Here is a 17,480-nt window from a genome sequence, read left to right on the forward strand (position 1 = left end):
CCGGCTTCTGCTCGAGCGGAACCTCAGCAGCAAAATTTCATCCCCTGCTTGCTCGTAGCTCAATCTGCTGAGCCTCGGGACTGCAGTGAGGCTCAGGGTTTCCCCATCCTGAGCACTTGAAGATGGAGCTGGGTTAAAATAGTGGGGACACCGGGTAGTCACGCCATGGGTGTCCTGCCTGGGGATGTGGATGGTGCCACGGCAGCAGCGCAGTCCTACCCCAGCTTCTACCAGCTGGTGGGGAATGCAGCCATGGCTCAGGCAGGGACAGCGTCAGGAGAAGGGGACAAACAAGTATTGAAGCAACTCACAGATGAATTTTACCAGCAGTGCTGTTCAGAGCAAGCAACGTGAGCAGAAACTTGAGAATACTGAAATTTAGATTGCTGTTAGAAACCTTTCTTCATGCTTTCGTTTCAGATGGCAGTGTCTGGTGAGGTGCTTGTGCTCATTTCTGTTTTTTTTTTTTTTAAAAAAGAATTACGTGCTTCAACGTCATCATGTGTAGCAACCATCACTTCTGATCTCTAGACTAGGGAAGCATCTTCTGAGCAGCCACCTTCTGGGGAGGGCATAGAAGAACCTATAGGACAGGGTGTTCTAGCAGGAAGCTCTTGAGATGGTGGTCAAAGTTGCTAATAATTAATCAGCAGCATTTCAGTGCTCCAGAAATTAATGTGGAGAGATGAGATGCAAGATGGTACCTTCTGAAGGCTTTGCTGGAGCTGGTGGGCTCCGTTCCCCTCACCCTCGGGGCAGCAGCATCAAGGATGCTTGCAAGGCGAGTTGTCCTTTTTTGCTTTCCTATATTTTTTGTAATGTAGCCGAAGGAAAATTTTAGTTTCCATGACCAGCCGGGTTAGCTCAGTTGGTTAGAGCATGGTGCTAATAACGCCAAGTTCACAGGTTCAATCCCTGCTTACTGCAGGGGGGTTGGGCTCGATGATCTCTCCAGGTCCCTTCCAACCCAAAGCATTCTATGATTCTATGTTTTCATCTTTCCCCCACAATTAGTTTTGGTTTGATGTTGTGCCCCGTTGTTCTTCCAAACAACCCCAGAGGAGCTTGGAAGCTAAATCCGAGAAAGTTAGGACAGGTAGCAGAATCTGTGGGTGGTCATTTACTCCTGAAAGCCCTCCGTGGTGCAGCGTGATTCTTACTGAGCTTATTTGCTTCATTTTTGGGGTGGGGTTGGGTTTTTTTTTTTTTGGCTTCCTATTTTCTAGCTGTCTTCCTTCTACTTGGCCATGCGAGAGGATTCACGGTGGTAGCGCGGAGATGCTCGGACAGAAGCGGGATGCCGGGGGGGTTAGAAAATCACGTGCTGTGACAGTCCCTGCCCCTCCGAGCGCACGATCTAATTAAGACAGACAACAGATGGCTACGACAAACAGATGTGGGTGAGCACCAGGTAACAAGGAGATGATTGCAATTAGTGTAATAAGCAGCACATCAGTTATCTCCTGTCTGTTGTATTTTAGCTGAGGTGAGTTTTAAAGAGAGCTTGGGAAAATAACAGAGTGGCGTTGTGGATTTTCAGAGGTCTCCTTAGGCATCAAATATTGATTTCCCACAGCTGGATTATTCATTTTCATCGTGCTAAGACAAAGCCCTTTCCCATATTTTCCCATTCATTTGTAAAACAAATTGGCTGCTGGAATTATCCACGGGCTAAAGGGGAATGACTGCTGTGGGTCTGTGAGTTGCAAATATGATAGAGATGATGGGCGTATTAAAATTCACACCTCTTTGGACCATCGCCTCTCTAAGGATGATACTCAGCCCGCAGGACGTTGATTTATGTACCCCTTTCCCTTCTTTTTGTGTTTTCTAGGGATCATGTAGAAAGCAAGCACTTGCAGAGCTGGCATGCAGCTGGCCCGTGCTTTCATCCTTAAGGAATTCACTTGGATGCCTGTATTTTTGTTACCGTATGCAAAATTCCCTTTGGCTGAATAGGTTCGATTTTGTGGGTTGTACGGCCCGTGTTACCTTTCCAAAGCAAATGATTTCTTGTGAGCAAAAGGTGGTGGAGAAGCCTGGATTTGGAGAGCAAAGCTCGTCTTCTCCATTGTGCAGTATGGAGCAGTTTCTGGTGCTCCGAATTAAAATTACAAGAATAATGGGGCCCTGGAAGGTGGGATTAGTGTCCTGTCTCTACCCCATTAGTATGAGGTTCACTCCTTCCCATGGCTGCTCTGCAGAAGACACGGATCTGTAGGACCTGGGGGTGAAGGACTTGATTCTTGGTGCTGGCTGACCCACCATGGCCACTGTGGGTGGTTGGGAAGCCAAGGGCTACCCTTCTTCCCCATGGGCACACCAGCCGGTTGGCATTTCCTACCTCATCTTCTGCAAAACCTTCTGCAGTGGCGAACGCAGGATGGGTTTGATGCCAGGAGTTCAGTCTTCCATTGGGATGCATTGGGTTTCTCTGTTAGGGTCAGGGAGCAAACCCACCGGGGTCTACAAGGTGGGAAGAGACCTTCAGCTCTGCCCCCATCTCCTCGTTTGGTCCTAAGAGACCAAACAAGGTCGAGCAAAGAGCTCCTGGGAGGTTTGGTCCCCGGTTGTGGACCGCTGCTGGGTGCCGCGTGGCTGGGGTGCTTGCTGCGTGCCGGGGCATTGCGCTTCCAGGGTGCCCTTCGCAAGAGGATTCAGAGCGCTTTGTACATATTGTCAGCTAATTCCCAGGGAAATATTAAGTCAATTAATTCCCAGGGTTTGCCAGCGCTCGGGGAGCTGCTTGTTCAATAGTTAGGAGTTTTCCATCCTTGTGTTTAAGACAGAAAAAACTCCGTGTGTTGATAGCATCTCACCCAGTAAACAGCTTGGAAGAAATTAAATTAAACTCTGACTTTTTTTTCCCTGCGTCACATCCCCAAAATCCAGAGCCTGTGCGTGTCCCCCTTGCCAGGAGCGCCGATGCCGTGCTCCCCGGGCTGCAGCCGCCGGCGCTGCTGCGGGAGGGTCTGGACCCACAGGATTTGGTTTGTTCCTCTGCTTCCCTCTGCCACCTAGGACGAGTCCCCGTGCCCCTGCCGCAGCCCCCCGAGGGATGGGAATGATGAGGCAGAGAAGTGAAATTCATCTTCAGAAACATTTTTAGCTGTCAAAACGTTAAATCTTTCATAACGTTAATCTCTTCCACATCGGTTGAGTTTTTGATCGGTGGCTTTCAACCTGCGTTGCATCAGTGATGTTTAAACTTTTTCTCTCCCTCGTGGCATAGGGGGAGTGGGGTATAGAAGTGACCTGCCCGGGGCCACCCAGCCTGCCGTGGTCCTTTCTCCTCCATGCCAGCAGCAGTGGAAAGCCTCTCCTGAAGGGTGTAGGCATCTCACGCGTCCTCTCCATCCCCTGCCGCGCAGGACCGGCGGGTGGGTGCGGACGCGGGGAATTGAGACGGCGGGCTTTCGCTCCACTGCGTCCCCGAGCTGACAGCTTTTATTAGCTTGCTGCCTCCGCAGAGCCGGCGATAATTAAGATTTCTGCACGTCCCGCTTATCGCCTAGGAAGGAAAGCAAACACTGGCCCTCCAGGTTAGATGGACATGGGGGACATTGGAGCATGCTGCTCTCTCCCTGAATTCATCCTCCTCCCAACGCCACGGGCTCTGCTTAAAGAGGTGGTGCGAGATCAGGCAGGGTGGATCTCCCTGCTGCCTTCACCTCTAGTTTTCCCCCCGCCGAGGCCAGTGAAAGTAAATCTTTATTCATCAGCTCCCTCCTCTTACAGCCCTAATGACCATGGAGGTGTGGGCTCAAGGTAGGGTTGCTCCAAGCCCTCCTGGTGACCTTGAGCGTGTCCCATCCAGCCTTGACTTGAGCATCATCGTTATTACCGTAACGAAGGAAGCATCACTTGGTGTCGAGAGGAGATGTTCAGGCCAGGACAAGTAATGGGAACCAAGAGAAACCCAGTTGCTCATGATTCCCGAGTTGGATGTCCCAGAGCCAGAGGGTTCATCTGGCAGCGTCTCCGCCAGGCTCAGGCAGAAGATGGAGGGTTCACAGGCTAAGTGAGAGGCAGGAGGAAACAAAGCAGGGAAATTGGGGTAAGGTACCAAAAAAAGAGGATTTAATTGGAAGGCAGATGTCTCTGCAAGCTGGAGCAATGGCATATGGATACAGGGATTTCCACCACACCACCCTCCCGCCCCGGAGTGTTGCACAAACCAGATGTGACATTTGTTTTTGACAACTTCAGCCACCAAAAAAACAACATTTAATCAGGACTTTACATCTCTCTCCTTTTTTTGTTGGGGATGAGGTCAGAAAAAGTTCTTTTAAAAAAAAACACCCCAAAACTAACACCACGTGCAGTAGCTTAGCAAGTGACTCACTCTTTCTCACCCATTGCCTCTTCTCTATCCACATCACAGCTTCAGTGTTTCTTCTGTAATCTGCAGAAGTTTAAAAAAAAAAAAAAAAATTAAGGCTTGTTCTGACCCCAGCTATGAGAGGAGCAGCTGATGATGAACTTGTGAGGGGAACAATATAGACGTGTCCTTGCGACACTCCAAGTATGCTCTTAATTATCCCTAATTGAGACTGCCTATGCACAGATGGGTTATATTTTCATGATAAATAGCTGTAATATGAGGGACTTTTCCAACATTGTCGTTTTCTTAAAAACAGCCGACTAATTGTGTCTCTCTCCAATAGATGTTAGGGTTATTTTGTAAGCCTTTTTTGTTTGGTCAAACTCATCCAAAATGTGGGAAATACATTTTAGAAATAGGCAATTCTGTTAGAATTAAGTATTCAGTGGCCAGCTCCATCTTCCGTGCTGTCAGTGCAAATCACTTGGGCTATTTGTGTCTGCTAGAGGTAGCGATGGCCGTCTTTGGGACGTTATTGGAAATCTGTTGGCATTATTAGGAGAGCAGAAGCATTAAGCCTCAATAATTCACATCTTTTTTCTTTTTTGTGATTTTTTGTTAACACCAAAATTGCCTTTGTATCATGATCCCCGATGTTGTGTTGGAATATTGATGTTGGCTGGTGCTCCATCCTCCGTGTCAAGGCTCTGGTCTCTGCTAGGATGTTCGTTAGCATCCCAAAAAGCAGCATCTTCGTCAGGTAGATGCTCCGGTATGGTACATTGCAAGACCGGTGGAAGAGGAGAGAGTATGGGGTTGGAAATCAGAGGTGGTTTCACCTGCCTGGCCGTGGGCAGGTCACTTCAGCTCTTGTGCTTCGTATCCATCCCCCCCTCCTCTTTTTTTTTTTTTTTCTGATTAATCTCTTTGAGATTAATTAATCTCCAGTGAGCAGATGCAGTGGTGCATTGGGGTGCTGGTTTCAAGAGGGGCCAGGGACTAGTGCCGTATCCAGGTCAGTGGTGTAAGAACCAGGGGAGCAAGAACAACGTGGATGTGGAGAATCACCTTTGAGAAGCTCCAAACCTTTGGCCTCGCCAGTGGCTTGGGTTTAGCCCTGGTTTCACTGGAGCCGGGGAGCTGCAGTCTGCATCAAAGGCACTTGCTTTGCTGCTAAACATGGTGCACGTCGCAGCTTTGCTCATCAACACCGCTGCTGCAGGTCCAAGGGCCTGTGCGCTAGCTGCACCCAAGTCCAAGCGTGAAGCTGCTGGTTGCAGTGATAATATCTATAGTTGTTGAAAAAAACCACTCTACATTTTGGGTTTGCACCATGACATGGAGTTTCTTCAGAGCAGTGGGTCTGCACCATGCTGTGATGTCTCTTTGGGATGAGGCTTGATCCACGTGCATCCAGAGAAGGGCAAGAAGCCAACGCTCTTTGCATTGATGCAACACTTAGATCTTGCTGCTGCCATGGTCAAACATCTCCCAAGGAGCCCCCGTGAGCGAGCAGTGCCAGCAGGGACACCAGCAGCATTTTATACTGTCCCTTAATATATTTTTTTGGTGGCTTGTGACAGCAGAGGAGCAATCGGTTTAGCAGAGGTCTGCATCGGAGAGCCCCCCGTACGAAGCCTGGAAACGGCTCCCCCCCTCCCTGGGCTGAACTAATTAGCTTGTTTTCCTTAGCATCCCACCGTCCTTCATCCGCCTCTGTTTGCTTTGCTAAGCCAGCAGAATATTAACGTTTTTACAAGAAGCCAGTGTTTAGAAATCGGGTTTCCGGTGAAACAGCCCCGAGCACGGGCAGCGGCAGGCAGGGCTGCCTTTCACCGGCAGCCCAACCCTTGCCCTCGGCGGGGCATGTTGTCCCCTGGACCCAACGGGGCTTTCGAACCGAGTCCTCCCCGTTATTTTTAGACCAAATGACATTTTTTGGCTTGTCGACGCTGGCAAGTTTTGCTGTAAAATAAACTACTTTTACAATAAAAAGAAACACTGAGTGTATTACATCAAGGGCTTAACTCAAGCCAAGGATTTCAGCTAAGGCTGCAATGTTGTCCTTAGTTCACCTCTCTAGGGCATATGGTCGCTCTTGCCAAGCCACAGTCCCGCAGCGCAGCATCCCAGTGGGACAGTCAACGTTACCTGCCATATCCCTGCTCATTTTTTCTTTTAATTCAGTTGCCGAGAGGAAAGATCAGGACCTGTCAGAGCAACGCCACTTGCGGACACTCAGTGTTTTGGAGAGAGCAAGTTAAACCTTCAAGAAGAAGGTTTAAACCTGGGTAAGCTTGTCTGAAACCCCAGCGAGCCCTTCTCTCCCACAGCAGATGATGCAGCGCTTTTAGTTTTCCAATCTAAATTTTTCAAGAGTTTGCTTTTTTCTCCCTTCCTTATATTTGCGTTGGCATCGTTCCTTCTTGCAAACATGCCAAAGACCGGGGGGATGAACTCGGATCCGTGGTCATGGCTAGCTTGCTGGCGTCTGCTCAGGGTTTCTGATTTCGGTGGACGAGCTCTTGTGCCTGCGGCATCGATCACCTGCACTAATATTGCTAAAATGATTTCAGGAACCACGTTCGCCTTAGCACTGGTGACGCAAGCGTTAGCAGAAATGCCTGCGTGCTGCCGAAAGACGGGCTCTTTCCCCGTAGCACTGTGTTAAGCTGAGATGTTTCACTTATTTTGGAGTAGAGGTTTTCAACGCTGAGCGGGGACGTGGGTCATTGGGGAGCCAAAATGTGTAACACCCACCTGGATACCTCAGTCATAGGAGATAACAAAGCTGGTAATGCTGGTTTTCATAGAATCACAGAATGGTTTGGGTGGGAAGGGACCTTCAGAGGCCACCCAGCCCAACCCCTGCAGTGAGCAGGGACAGCTTCAACCAGAGCAGGGTGCTCAGAGCCCCGTCCAACCTGGCCTGGGATGTTGCCAGGGATGGGGCATCTCCCACCTCTCTGGGCAACCTGTGCCACTGCCTCACCACCCTTACAGGACAGAATTTCTTCCTCATATCTGATCTAAATTTTCCCTCTTTCAGTTTAAAACCATTCGCCCTTGTCCTGTGGCTGCAGGCCCTGCTCCAAAGCCTGTCCCCACCTTTCCTGCAGCCCCTTCCAGCAGTGCAGGGCCGCAGGAAGGTCTCCCCGCAGCCTTCTCTTCCCCAGGCTGCACAAGCCCAGCTCTCCCAGCCTGGCCTCAGAGCAGAGCTGCTCCAGCCCTCGGACCATTTCTGTGGCCTCCTCTGGCCCCGCTCCAACAGGTCCCTGTCTGTGCGGTGCTGAGGGCCCCCGAGCTGGGCGCAGGGCTCCAGGGGGGGCTGAGCAGAGCGGAGCAGAGGGGCAGAGCCCCCTCCCTCGCCCCGCTGCCCACGCTGCTGGGGATGCAGCCCAGGATGGGCTTGGCTTTCTGGGTTTTAATACAAACACTGGGGTCTTCAAGCAACCAGGGTGTGGAGGAGATGCTCACGGCTGTGTCCATCCCTCTGCACTGCTCTGAGGTCAGGAGGAGCTGGTCTGTGGGTGTGGTTTGGGGCTCAGAGGACCTTCAAAAGCTTGTGGGACTTCGATCGTCACCTATGTGAGCATGAGATGAACCAGCACCAATGGCTTTTGATGAGTGGCCACCTTGTGCCAGGCTGGGCAGCAGGTGGGAGATGCTGGACCACTCATGGCATCCCACCATGCTTTCGGGCAGGCTGAATAAAACATGAGGGGAATCTGGGCTGTGGGAACTGTGGATGTGCCTTCTAGGGTTTGTTTTATCACAATCTGTCAGCAGGTTAATTCTCATTAAAATTCCAGCTTTTGGAAAGTAATGGAAGAAATGAAGGGAATTAAGTTTAAGAACTTAGTGCTTTTACCCTAAACTACTACCTTCTTGTCCAGAATCCTGTTACTTTATTTCTCAGGGATTGTATCTTCTCATAATGATAAACACTTCCAAAAATCCTAAAAAAAGAATTCGGAAGGTGGCATTATCCAATACTGAATCATTGTGGTTACTGAACAAAAAATCACTGAATGGCTTTAGCAAAGCAAGGGAAACAATGTGCATAGCTGATTTCTTTTCTGGAGACACTCTGTCCCTTGATTTAACGTGTTGTATGAGGTTTTGACCCTGTCCTATAGACATATTTAGTCCTGTTTAGGCAGTCAGAGGGGACTGGCTGTGCTCTTGGGTCGGAGAGTGTCACGGTCTTTGGCCAAACCCCTTTAACACCCTTCAAGGTGAAGTATCCAGAAAGAAGCCTTAATTGGCTTTCTTGCCCTTATTTGGCTTACATAGGATTTTATTCAGTTAAATAAAAATAGATAATTCAGTGTTTAGGAGCATTAACATGTGTGATATTGCAATGTTATAGTCCTCATGACTTCTGGTCCTTCTTTTGTTGCTTAGACCTCTGACTTGCCTTAGCATGGACTAGTTTACCCAACATGTGTTGAAAATTCACCCTAAAAATAAGGGTGAGATGTCTGTGTGTGGGAGAGAGCTGGAACCCAGGAGGTGCCCAGTGTTGGGACCAGCCAAGGACCAGCCGTGGTGGGAAGCTCTCTGCCAAGAGAAGGTTGGGGCTAGGAGGACCATACACGGGAGGCAGCCTCAGCGGGAGGTGGGGAAGGGGTTCGTGGGAGGGTGTCACATCCCATTAAGAGATGAGTCAGTCTGCAGCTCTAATTAAAGCCCAGGCCATGTGCTGAGGGGAAAGGAGGTGATGGTGGAGCAGGAGCGCAGACACAATGCGAGGGGTGGAGTGTCCTCTGCCAGCTGTGAGTCAGAGGAACTGGGGGGAGATGGCAGAGGAGCCAAAAATGGGCTGAAGGAGAAGCTTGCAGGAAAAGGAAACAAAACAAAAGCAATCAAACGCACTTAAACAAAGCATTGAAACGGGCTGTGTTTAGATAGTTGTTAAAATGCTGTAAGGCCAAGAGGCTAAAATTTGCAGGGATACAAGGAAGAGCTCTGTGTGTGATGTAAGGATGGTGGTGCTGGTGGTGAGGGCTTGCTTAGCGAAAAGATGACCGGGGGACACCAAAAGGAGGGTAAAGCGATCATGTGTTGTCTTCCGATCATGTGTTGTCTTCCCTTCACACTGTTTCCTTCACAAACAAGGCATCAATTCAATAAGAAAGACTTGCGTTGGGTTAGTTACCTCTTCAAAGATCACTTGGTCCATGTTTTCTGGCTCTGCCACGGAGGAACCGCTCCTCCTGCAGCTGCAAAAAGCTTGTCCTTACCCTGTCTCTCTTCGGTTCCAGGTGCAAAGTAGGTCAACCAACATGAGTGGCCTTGGGGACAGCTCAACGGACCCTGCCAACCCCGACTCTCGGAAGAGGAAAGGCTCACCCTGCGATACAGCCCAGAGGTACGTGCGCTGCTCCCAACCCGTCCCCTGCCGTGGCTACTTTGTCATTCCCACTGCGTCGCTCCGTCCCGTCTGCTCGAGCAGATGGAGCCGGGTTTCAGCCACTCGGAAACGTTCACACTTCCCACCAGAACTTCGCTTTGCTTTTAGCAGTGGCTGCAGTGGAAGATGGAGCATGATGGAAATGCGGCTCCCCATCTGCTCTGCTTGTTGTTAGGTGGCAAATGATGATTAGAGGCTCGTTATTAAAGCTAATGTATTGATTTTATAAATTGAGAGCGCTCAGAGCATCAGGAAAGCTTTGTCAGGGTAAATTTGGGGGAGATACTTCTGCGAGGTCTGCAGATCATCCCAAGCCTTCTGCCTCTTCATGCCAGATTCCCGAGAAATCCGTGTTTTTGTAATATTCAAAAACCCTGGTGGAGACCCTCTTGCTCCATGGTGCAATTACAGAACAGAAAGTATTTCTCTCTGAAATATCTTCATTTCTGTGTGCTCATGCAGACTGCTTCAAAGCTCAGCTCACTGCAGAAAGGCACCTTTTGCTTATGACCCAGTGTTCCCGTCCCAGCTACCTTGCCACCTGATTTAAGACTACGAAGTCCTAGACAGAGGCAGTTGTGATCTCCTTCCACAGGCTTTTCCAGGCTCCCTGTAAATGCTGTGTATCTTTTTCCGTGGCGGTGTAGTCTGTTAGTAAGGGTGAACGTACAGTGCTGCTGCTGACGCTGTGTTTCTGCTGCCTGGGATGCCGTTTTGCTCGTCATCGCAGAATATTGATGCACTGAGCAAACCCCAGGTGCATTTTCTATCACTTACAGCTCATACATGATATTCTAGACAATAAATGTAAAGGCTACGGTGTTCCGGTAGAGAGACATTAAGAGGTTGTTTGAGGATTTCTGTTTATTGCAGTTTTTGGCTGCAACATCTCCCTTCTGTAGAGTTCACACAGCTTTCTGCAGAGGCTCTGTGGTTCATGGCTTAGCTAGGCGATTAAAGGAGTAGTAATTGCAGAACGTGTTTTGATAGCACTTGTAGCTGTCTTATTCCTAACTAACACTTCTGTAATCATGTGAAATATTTCCCCTTTCTGGCTGACTCATTTGTGTCAGAGCTCTGCAGCCCTCACTGCTGTCTCCAGGCTCATCTTGGAGCTGGCCCTTGCCCTGGAGGTGAGGGTAGGGTGGAGCAACAGCATGGTCCTTGGGTCCAAGCAAGGTGGGCTTGGACGCCTCTTCTTGAAGGAACTGCTCTCTAGATGGATGACCACACACCTGGCTTTGCTTCATCTGGTCTGCCTTTAGAAAGCAGAGCTCTTGTGGTTTGTTTCCTAACCCCTAAGCACCCCAAGAAAGCCTTCTGCTGCCGACACCTGGGGTCTTTCAAAATACGAGGAATGAACTGATCGTAGAGAAGCAGAAACTTCTGGATGAAGGATTTTCCTTTCTTGTCCAAGCACAATGAGTTTTTACATCCACAAAGCACCTACAAGCAGTTTTAGAAGGGTTGACTCAAATGCTTGTCATTGGGTTGGCCATCCAACCCCAAGCACTGGAGCTGAAGCATTTTACCAAAATCCAGAAAAGTCCTCACCAGTGCTGTGTCTTCCTTCCTTCAGACCGTCTCCCGACTCGCAGCCACGGCAGGGAGGGACCTCATCTTCCTCCCTGGGCTGGCTGGAGTCCTCTATAACGTACTCCAGAGCAAAGTGAACTTCAAAACTCCTTTTTTAAAACCTGGAAGGTTTAACTATTGCTTTTGATGATACTTGGGAGTCATAAAGAACAGCCCACTGCTGTAATATTCTCATGATGCTTTTATGTAAGGAAAATTGGCCAATTTTCCCTCCTACAATTTGAAAGTTGCCACAGCAACAGCGACATTAAGGGTTTTCATGAAATGAGCTCACCCACAACAGAGGTTTGGGTTTTTTTTTTCTCCCCTCTGCTAGTGCTTTTCGGTTCGCAGGGAGAGTTAGGAATTATTTTGACCTTAACTAAAATACTCACTCAGCTCCTTCGAGAAGCATTTGCCTGCCCATTGCTGGGGAGCGTGCCAGCGCTGGTGTCACCGATACCTGTACAAAAAAGAGGCTGAGGTCCCTGGCTGGACCCAGCACTTCTGCAGCAGGTGGACATTCGACCTGCCTCCATGAAGTTCTTTTTGCTGCCTGTGACCGCTGCATCCGTTGGCAGCTGCCTGCTGGGAAGCAAGGGCTCCTGCGCCCACCCGAGTCCATTGCAGAGGAGTTTCCAGGTTGCACTGCGTGTCTCCTGTGGAAGGTCTCGCTTGTGGACTTCACGAGACCGGTGGCCCGAGCAGAAACACGGCTTGTGTTCTCCGCACCCACAGCTGGCTTTGCCTTTTCTTTTTCCTTTCTTTTTTGATTCTGCTGCTCCACTGAGTTTGATTCTGCTGCTCCACTGTCGCTCCTTTGGGCAGTCACACCACCTGGAGAGACGTGGGCAGGAGGAGAAGCGAGGTGATGGAGAGTGAGCTTGGGAGGCAAGGGGAGGTTCATCACAGAGGCTCATCCCTGTGGTCGTCAGGTATTTTCATGTGAGATCAAGTTTAAACAGCAGTAAAATGCCCAAGAGACAACACCTACCTGTCAGACCTGGATATTGAGCTAATAAAGTGGCTGGAGTTAGGAAAAAATAAAGAAACATCTGTGCAGCCTACCTTAGGAGCTCCTTAGAGGGTAGGGCTGGTGTTGTCTCATCCCCTTTTGGACAGATATGGTTTTAAAGGGTCTCTGCAGAGTTATCAGAGTATATTCATGCTCTGGCTGGCTCGTACTCTCAGCAGATAAAATAAACCAAACATCTTCTCAAAGCCTTCAGCTGTTAGCGGAGCTTGTTTGGCCACGTAGCACAAACCAGAGCACGTCTGCGGTGGGACACAAATCTCCTACTGAGCTGGACTTTTGGAATCAGCTTTTGTAACCAGTGTTCTCTCAGCCCCTCTGTGAGTGGTGGGGCCTCTTTGAGGCAAGAAACATCTCACCATGCCCACAGGCATCTCAGCAGCTTCTTGGTGTCCAGTAAATAATAGGGATTTTCAGGCAGTACTTCTTACATAAAGTGCTAGGCATCCTGTGGAGGTTGTAACAAAAAATTAGGTGGCTTATTGAAAACCAACCTGATAAAAGGCATCGCAAGCAGTGGAGAGCCCTGTTGGGCATTCTGAGCTGTCCTCATTTCATCCCGTGGTTGATGTAGTGGAAGGTATTTAGGGAAAGTGTGTCTCTCTATGTCTGTCCCATATGCACAGTTCATTTTGGTGGCTTTGATGCTTCTAATGTCGTTGGTAAAGGAATATGTTGGTGTCCAGGGTGGCTTCAATGATGGCCATGTCATGGCACGTAAATAATATATTCTCAATTCCCAGAATTTAGAAATAGTTGATGGGCGAGCGTTGGGCTTCTGCAGCAGCTGGGAGCTAAAAGAAAAGCTGCTTTTGCTGGGACAAAAAGGTTGATCTCATGAATATTTTTCATCTTCCTCTTGTCACCGTTGATTCAGATTTTCACTTTGGTGAACTCCGGTGGATGTTGTTAACCTTTATGTGTGAATTTAGGATTAAACTTGGCGACAGCTGGAATAGTGGCTGTGGAAAAATAAGAGGCTCTATATAACTATTTTTTATTATTTTTATTATAACTCGGGAGAGGAAGGCAGAGTCCTGAATGTTAGAAGTTTGTTTTTGTTGGGGGTGTCTAACTAGCCCTATGTATCTCCCTTGGCATTAATTTTGATTATTTTTATATGCATAAAAATATACAAAAGCCTGAATGAACTCCCCAGTATTTTGGAGATACTGGGATTATAGCACGGTCATCACTCCAGCCAGTAGTTGTATTTTTGGGTTCTTGTCCAGTGCCCAGGTGTGACTAGACTGAGCAGTAAGAAAAAATCATTAACGTGACTTTTAACTTTTTTTTCTTTCTCTAACAGCAATGAAAAGCGGCGACGGGAACAGGAGAACAAATATTTAGAGGAGCTGGCGGAGCTGCTGTCTGCAAACATCGGGGACATCGACACTCTGAGTGTCAAACCCGACAAATGCAAGATCCTGAAAAAGACGGTTGATCAGATCCAGCAGATGAAGAGGTTGGAGCAAGGTAAGGCAGCAGCCTCCTGCCTTGGCTTGTCGGGAGGCTTCTGAGTAAGAGCGTTCTCCTGGTACCCTTCAGACACTAAATTGCAGCAGATACTCGTGACTTAATTCCTGAAAAATCGTGACATAGTCATTCCATTTGCAATAGTTTTCCTTCTCCCGCTTTTATGAAAGCATTAATACCAAAGGGTATGCTTTGCCCTCATTGCTTGGCTTGTTTAAGATGCCACCTTTGTTTCTGGTGCAAGGTGGCACTTTACTCTCTGTTTGTGATTCATCCTGAAATTATTCCTTAGATTAAAATAATCAGAAGTGCTTGTTCAGCTTTCAGGATCGGGCCCCTTATCAGCAATACTGCTGTTAACTGTGGGCAGAACCCCCATTTTATAGCTGGGTAAGGTGAAGGACAGATAGCTGTGCCACACACTGTGCAAGACTTGGTGAAGAACCATGTACCCTTGTCAGATCTGTTCTCCTGCCAACCAAACAGGTTAGAGCGGGCATTAATCCACCTCCCGCCGGTGAATACGGCGCTGTAACCGGTAAATGGAGAAGAGATGCTTGAGAAGCCATACAAAGGTTAAAATTCACCCTGAGTGTCAGCTCGTAGACTGAAATGTAGAAGTCCAAAGGGCTCAAGTGAGGCGCAGGAGAAGGGGTGAGGTGTATTAAGGAGGGAGTAGGACTTGTTCAGGTCCTTGCAACCCCAGCATCCCTCCTAGAGCTGCTGCAGGTGGGCTCCAGTTTGCTCCGCATCGTGCCCACTACGGGCTGCCCATCTCATGCACTCAAATGCTTTGCCCTTTGTGCAAATACTTTTTCCTTGGTGCAAATACTTTGTCCTTCGTGCAAACGGTTTGTCCTTCGTGCACAAGGTGAATCCCGCACAGCATTAGCGCTGAGAGCACGTCATCCGTCAAGTGTTGCCTTTGCCAAAGCTCCCGCCGCACTCTCTGAGCGGAGCAGCGTTGCCTGATAACAGATGTTGAATTTTTCCCAAACCCAGTGGCTGGAACGTGGGTATACACGCACAGGCGCTCCATAGAATCACAGAATGGTTTGGGTTGGAAGGGACCTTGAAAGGTCATCCAGTCCAACCCCCTGCAGCGAGCAGGGACAGCTTCAACCAGAGCAGGGTGCTCAGAGCCCCGTCCAACCTGGCCTGGGATGTTTCCAGGGATGGGGCATCTCCCACCGCTCTGGGCAACCTGTGCCACTGCCTCACCACCCTTAACATAAACAATTTCTTCCTCCTATCTAATCTGAATCTCCCCTTTTTTAGTTTAAGACAGGCATTGCTGTAGGTCCTCAAAGCTTGCTGTTATTTTAGGCACTGAATTTTGGGGCAAGCACGGTGGCAAAGCATTCGGCTCACATTGCGCGGGCTGCCCGGGCTTCCCAGTGAACCAGGACGACTGCTTTTAGATTTCATTCACGTTGTGCCTGGGCTCTGAAAGGAATTTGGTAGCGGGTGAGTACGCCCAGGTTCCTGCTTGCTGCCGCTTCCTTGTTCATTAGTTTTCTTGACATTGCACGGCAGGGCTGAACATTAACTAGGGCAAGTACTACTTAAAAATATTATGTCTTGAGCTTTGCTCTGTATTGCCAGCTTATCTAGCGCGGTGCCAAATTACCGAAGAAAAGAAACTTCACCTGTATTTGTTCTTAGCAGTTTACTGTGACAGTGTGTTACATGAGGTAGGAAAAATACGGCAAAAAGTCAGAATATTTGTGGCCAGAGACAATTTTCTGTCCTTGTAGTTATATCGAGTGTTAGACATCATGTTTCCCTGCCCATGTCTTTCCTCCTCCTCTCTGTTTCTCAGCCATAAACCTGATTAATATTTGCTAACTGTTCAGGGTGGGGTTTTGCTGCTAAAGTATTGTGAACGGCGACATATCCCACAGCATTGGCTGTGCTCCTTGTAATGCTTCGTTAGGAAACCCACCTGGAGTCGTGATTTCATGTAACAGAGAGGGGCCGGGGAGTTTGGACTTTGCAGTGGTGTGTAACAGCGGGCTCAGGACATCCCAGCAAATGATGCTGTTCAGCCCAATAATAAGCAAAACCCATAAGCGCCGGGAAAAATTATGCTAAACCTCGTAGCAGAGCATATTTCAGTGAAAAAACTGCCGACATCCTGTTATTAATTTAATTTGGAAAATGTGCCAGGCGCAGAGCTGGGGAGTTTAGGAGGGGGCAGGTGGCAGCGCCAGGGGAGTGGGGACGTCCTGGGGGGGAGACATCGTCCCCACTGCCAGCCCTGGAAGGTTTGGAGGTTGCATCCCACCGGCTCTCCCCACCCTGCACCTCCACCGCAGGTCGTCCTCGGTTTTAACCCGCAAAGGGGTGGAGGAGCCGGCAGAAGCTTGCAGATGGATCGCACGCAGGGGCTGAGCCCTCCCTCCCATCCCCCTGCCTGCTGGGCTGCTATTTAAAGTATGAAGCAAATGCTTTTAGAAAAGATTCCTAGGTCTGGACACCTTCCAATGTTAGTAATGTACAGTTGGCAGAACAAGCGGTTTGCGGCTGTGGCAGCAACCTGAAATTCATCTGCCAAGACAGCAATAAACGCAGTGGAGGAAGAGGCCAGACAGTTAATTTTTCAGCCTTTGTCCGTCCCGCAAAAGGTTTTTTTTGATTTTTTGGAGTCAGATGGTTTGAGTGATGGAGCCCTGAACCGTGCCTGTGCACGGTCACTTGCCGGGGAAGGAGGAGAAAAGGCCACCGACGTCTCCTGGGCGATGTGGAGGTCAGCAAGAAGATCTCTCTGAGCATCCTGCCTGGGCTCCACGGGGCCGCGGTCCATCCGTGAGGACCTCCCTTCCCTTTGCCTCCAGGCTGGCGTCATGCCCAGCATGGATGCCGGAGGTCCTCTCCTGGGGTGGGTCCTCTGCTGCGGAGCCGTGCCGTGAGGCGGAGCTGACGTCCGTCCATTACGCGGAGGTGAGCTCGCCCAAGGTTGTTTGAATTCAGAGCAGTTCCGTCGCGGTCAACACCCGACGGATGAAAGCAAGCCGGACAGCTTTGCTGCTTGACATGCATCGCTCCTTGGCTTGTAGGGTTAGCAGAGGTGGTGTAAGGGCCGTTAGAAGAAGCCTTCAGGGCAGCGTGGTGGAGCTGTGATGGAGGCAGGAGGCTGCAGGACGGGGAGGAGGCTCGGTTGCTGCTGGGAAGGCGGCCGGTGCGTGGTTGCAAACACAAAAATAAGGCATCTTGGTCATATGGGAGAGTACAAAAATGAGCAGAGATGTTGGAAAAACTGCGTTGATGCACAGACCACCGCTTGTTTTGTTCCTTTTCTGTAAAATGATGTCATATTTGATGCCTACCCTGCAAGTGCTGTGCAGGCTGGGGTCACCCCTGCCCCGCGGAGAGGCAGAGCCTCGGCATCCAATGCCCCTGCGATGCCAGGCTCTGCGGTGGAAGGCGGGCTCCAGAAAGGGTATTTCCTTTTTCCCCCGGGTGATTTTTTTTAATTAAATGCCCCAGTTTTGGGAGGGTGATAACCTTTGGTTTATGGAAAGGGTGATGAGCAGCGTGCAGAGATCTGACAGAGATGGGAGCCAACGGAGGGTTCATCTCATCTCCCGTGTAGAGCTCCCAACCTTGGCAGTGTCCTTTTTAAGATGAAGCCACCAAGTCTTTTCCCAAAAGCC

General features: G+C 49.4%; 1 protein-coding gene across 1 annotated transcript in view; it reads left to right on the forward strand.

The window, feature by feature from the left end:
* NCOA1 (nuclear receptor coactivator 1) overlaps window positions 1–17,480 on the forward strand; it is a 131,051-nt gene that overhangs the window by 54,418 nt on the left and 59,153 nt on the right. Inside the window, exons 2-3 of the mRNA XM_075707139.1 lie at window positions 9,592–9,698; window positions 13,658–13,824. Coding sequence (XP_075563254.1) covers window positions 9,613–9,698; window positions 13,658–13,824 — 253 coding nt within the window. The 5' untranslated portion in view covers window positions 9,592–9,612. The remainder of the gene's footprint in view (window positions 1–9,591; window positions 9,699–13,657; window positions 13,825–17,480) is intronic.

Source organism: Pelecanus crispus, chromosome 3 (assembly GCF_030463565.1).
Source record: "Pelecanus crispus isolate bPelCri1 chromosome 3, bPelCri1.pri, whole genome shotgun sequence".
NCBI lineage: Eukaryota > Metazoa > Chordata > Aves > Pelecaniformes > Pelecanidae > Pelecanus > Pelecanus crispus.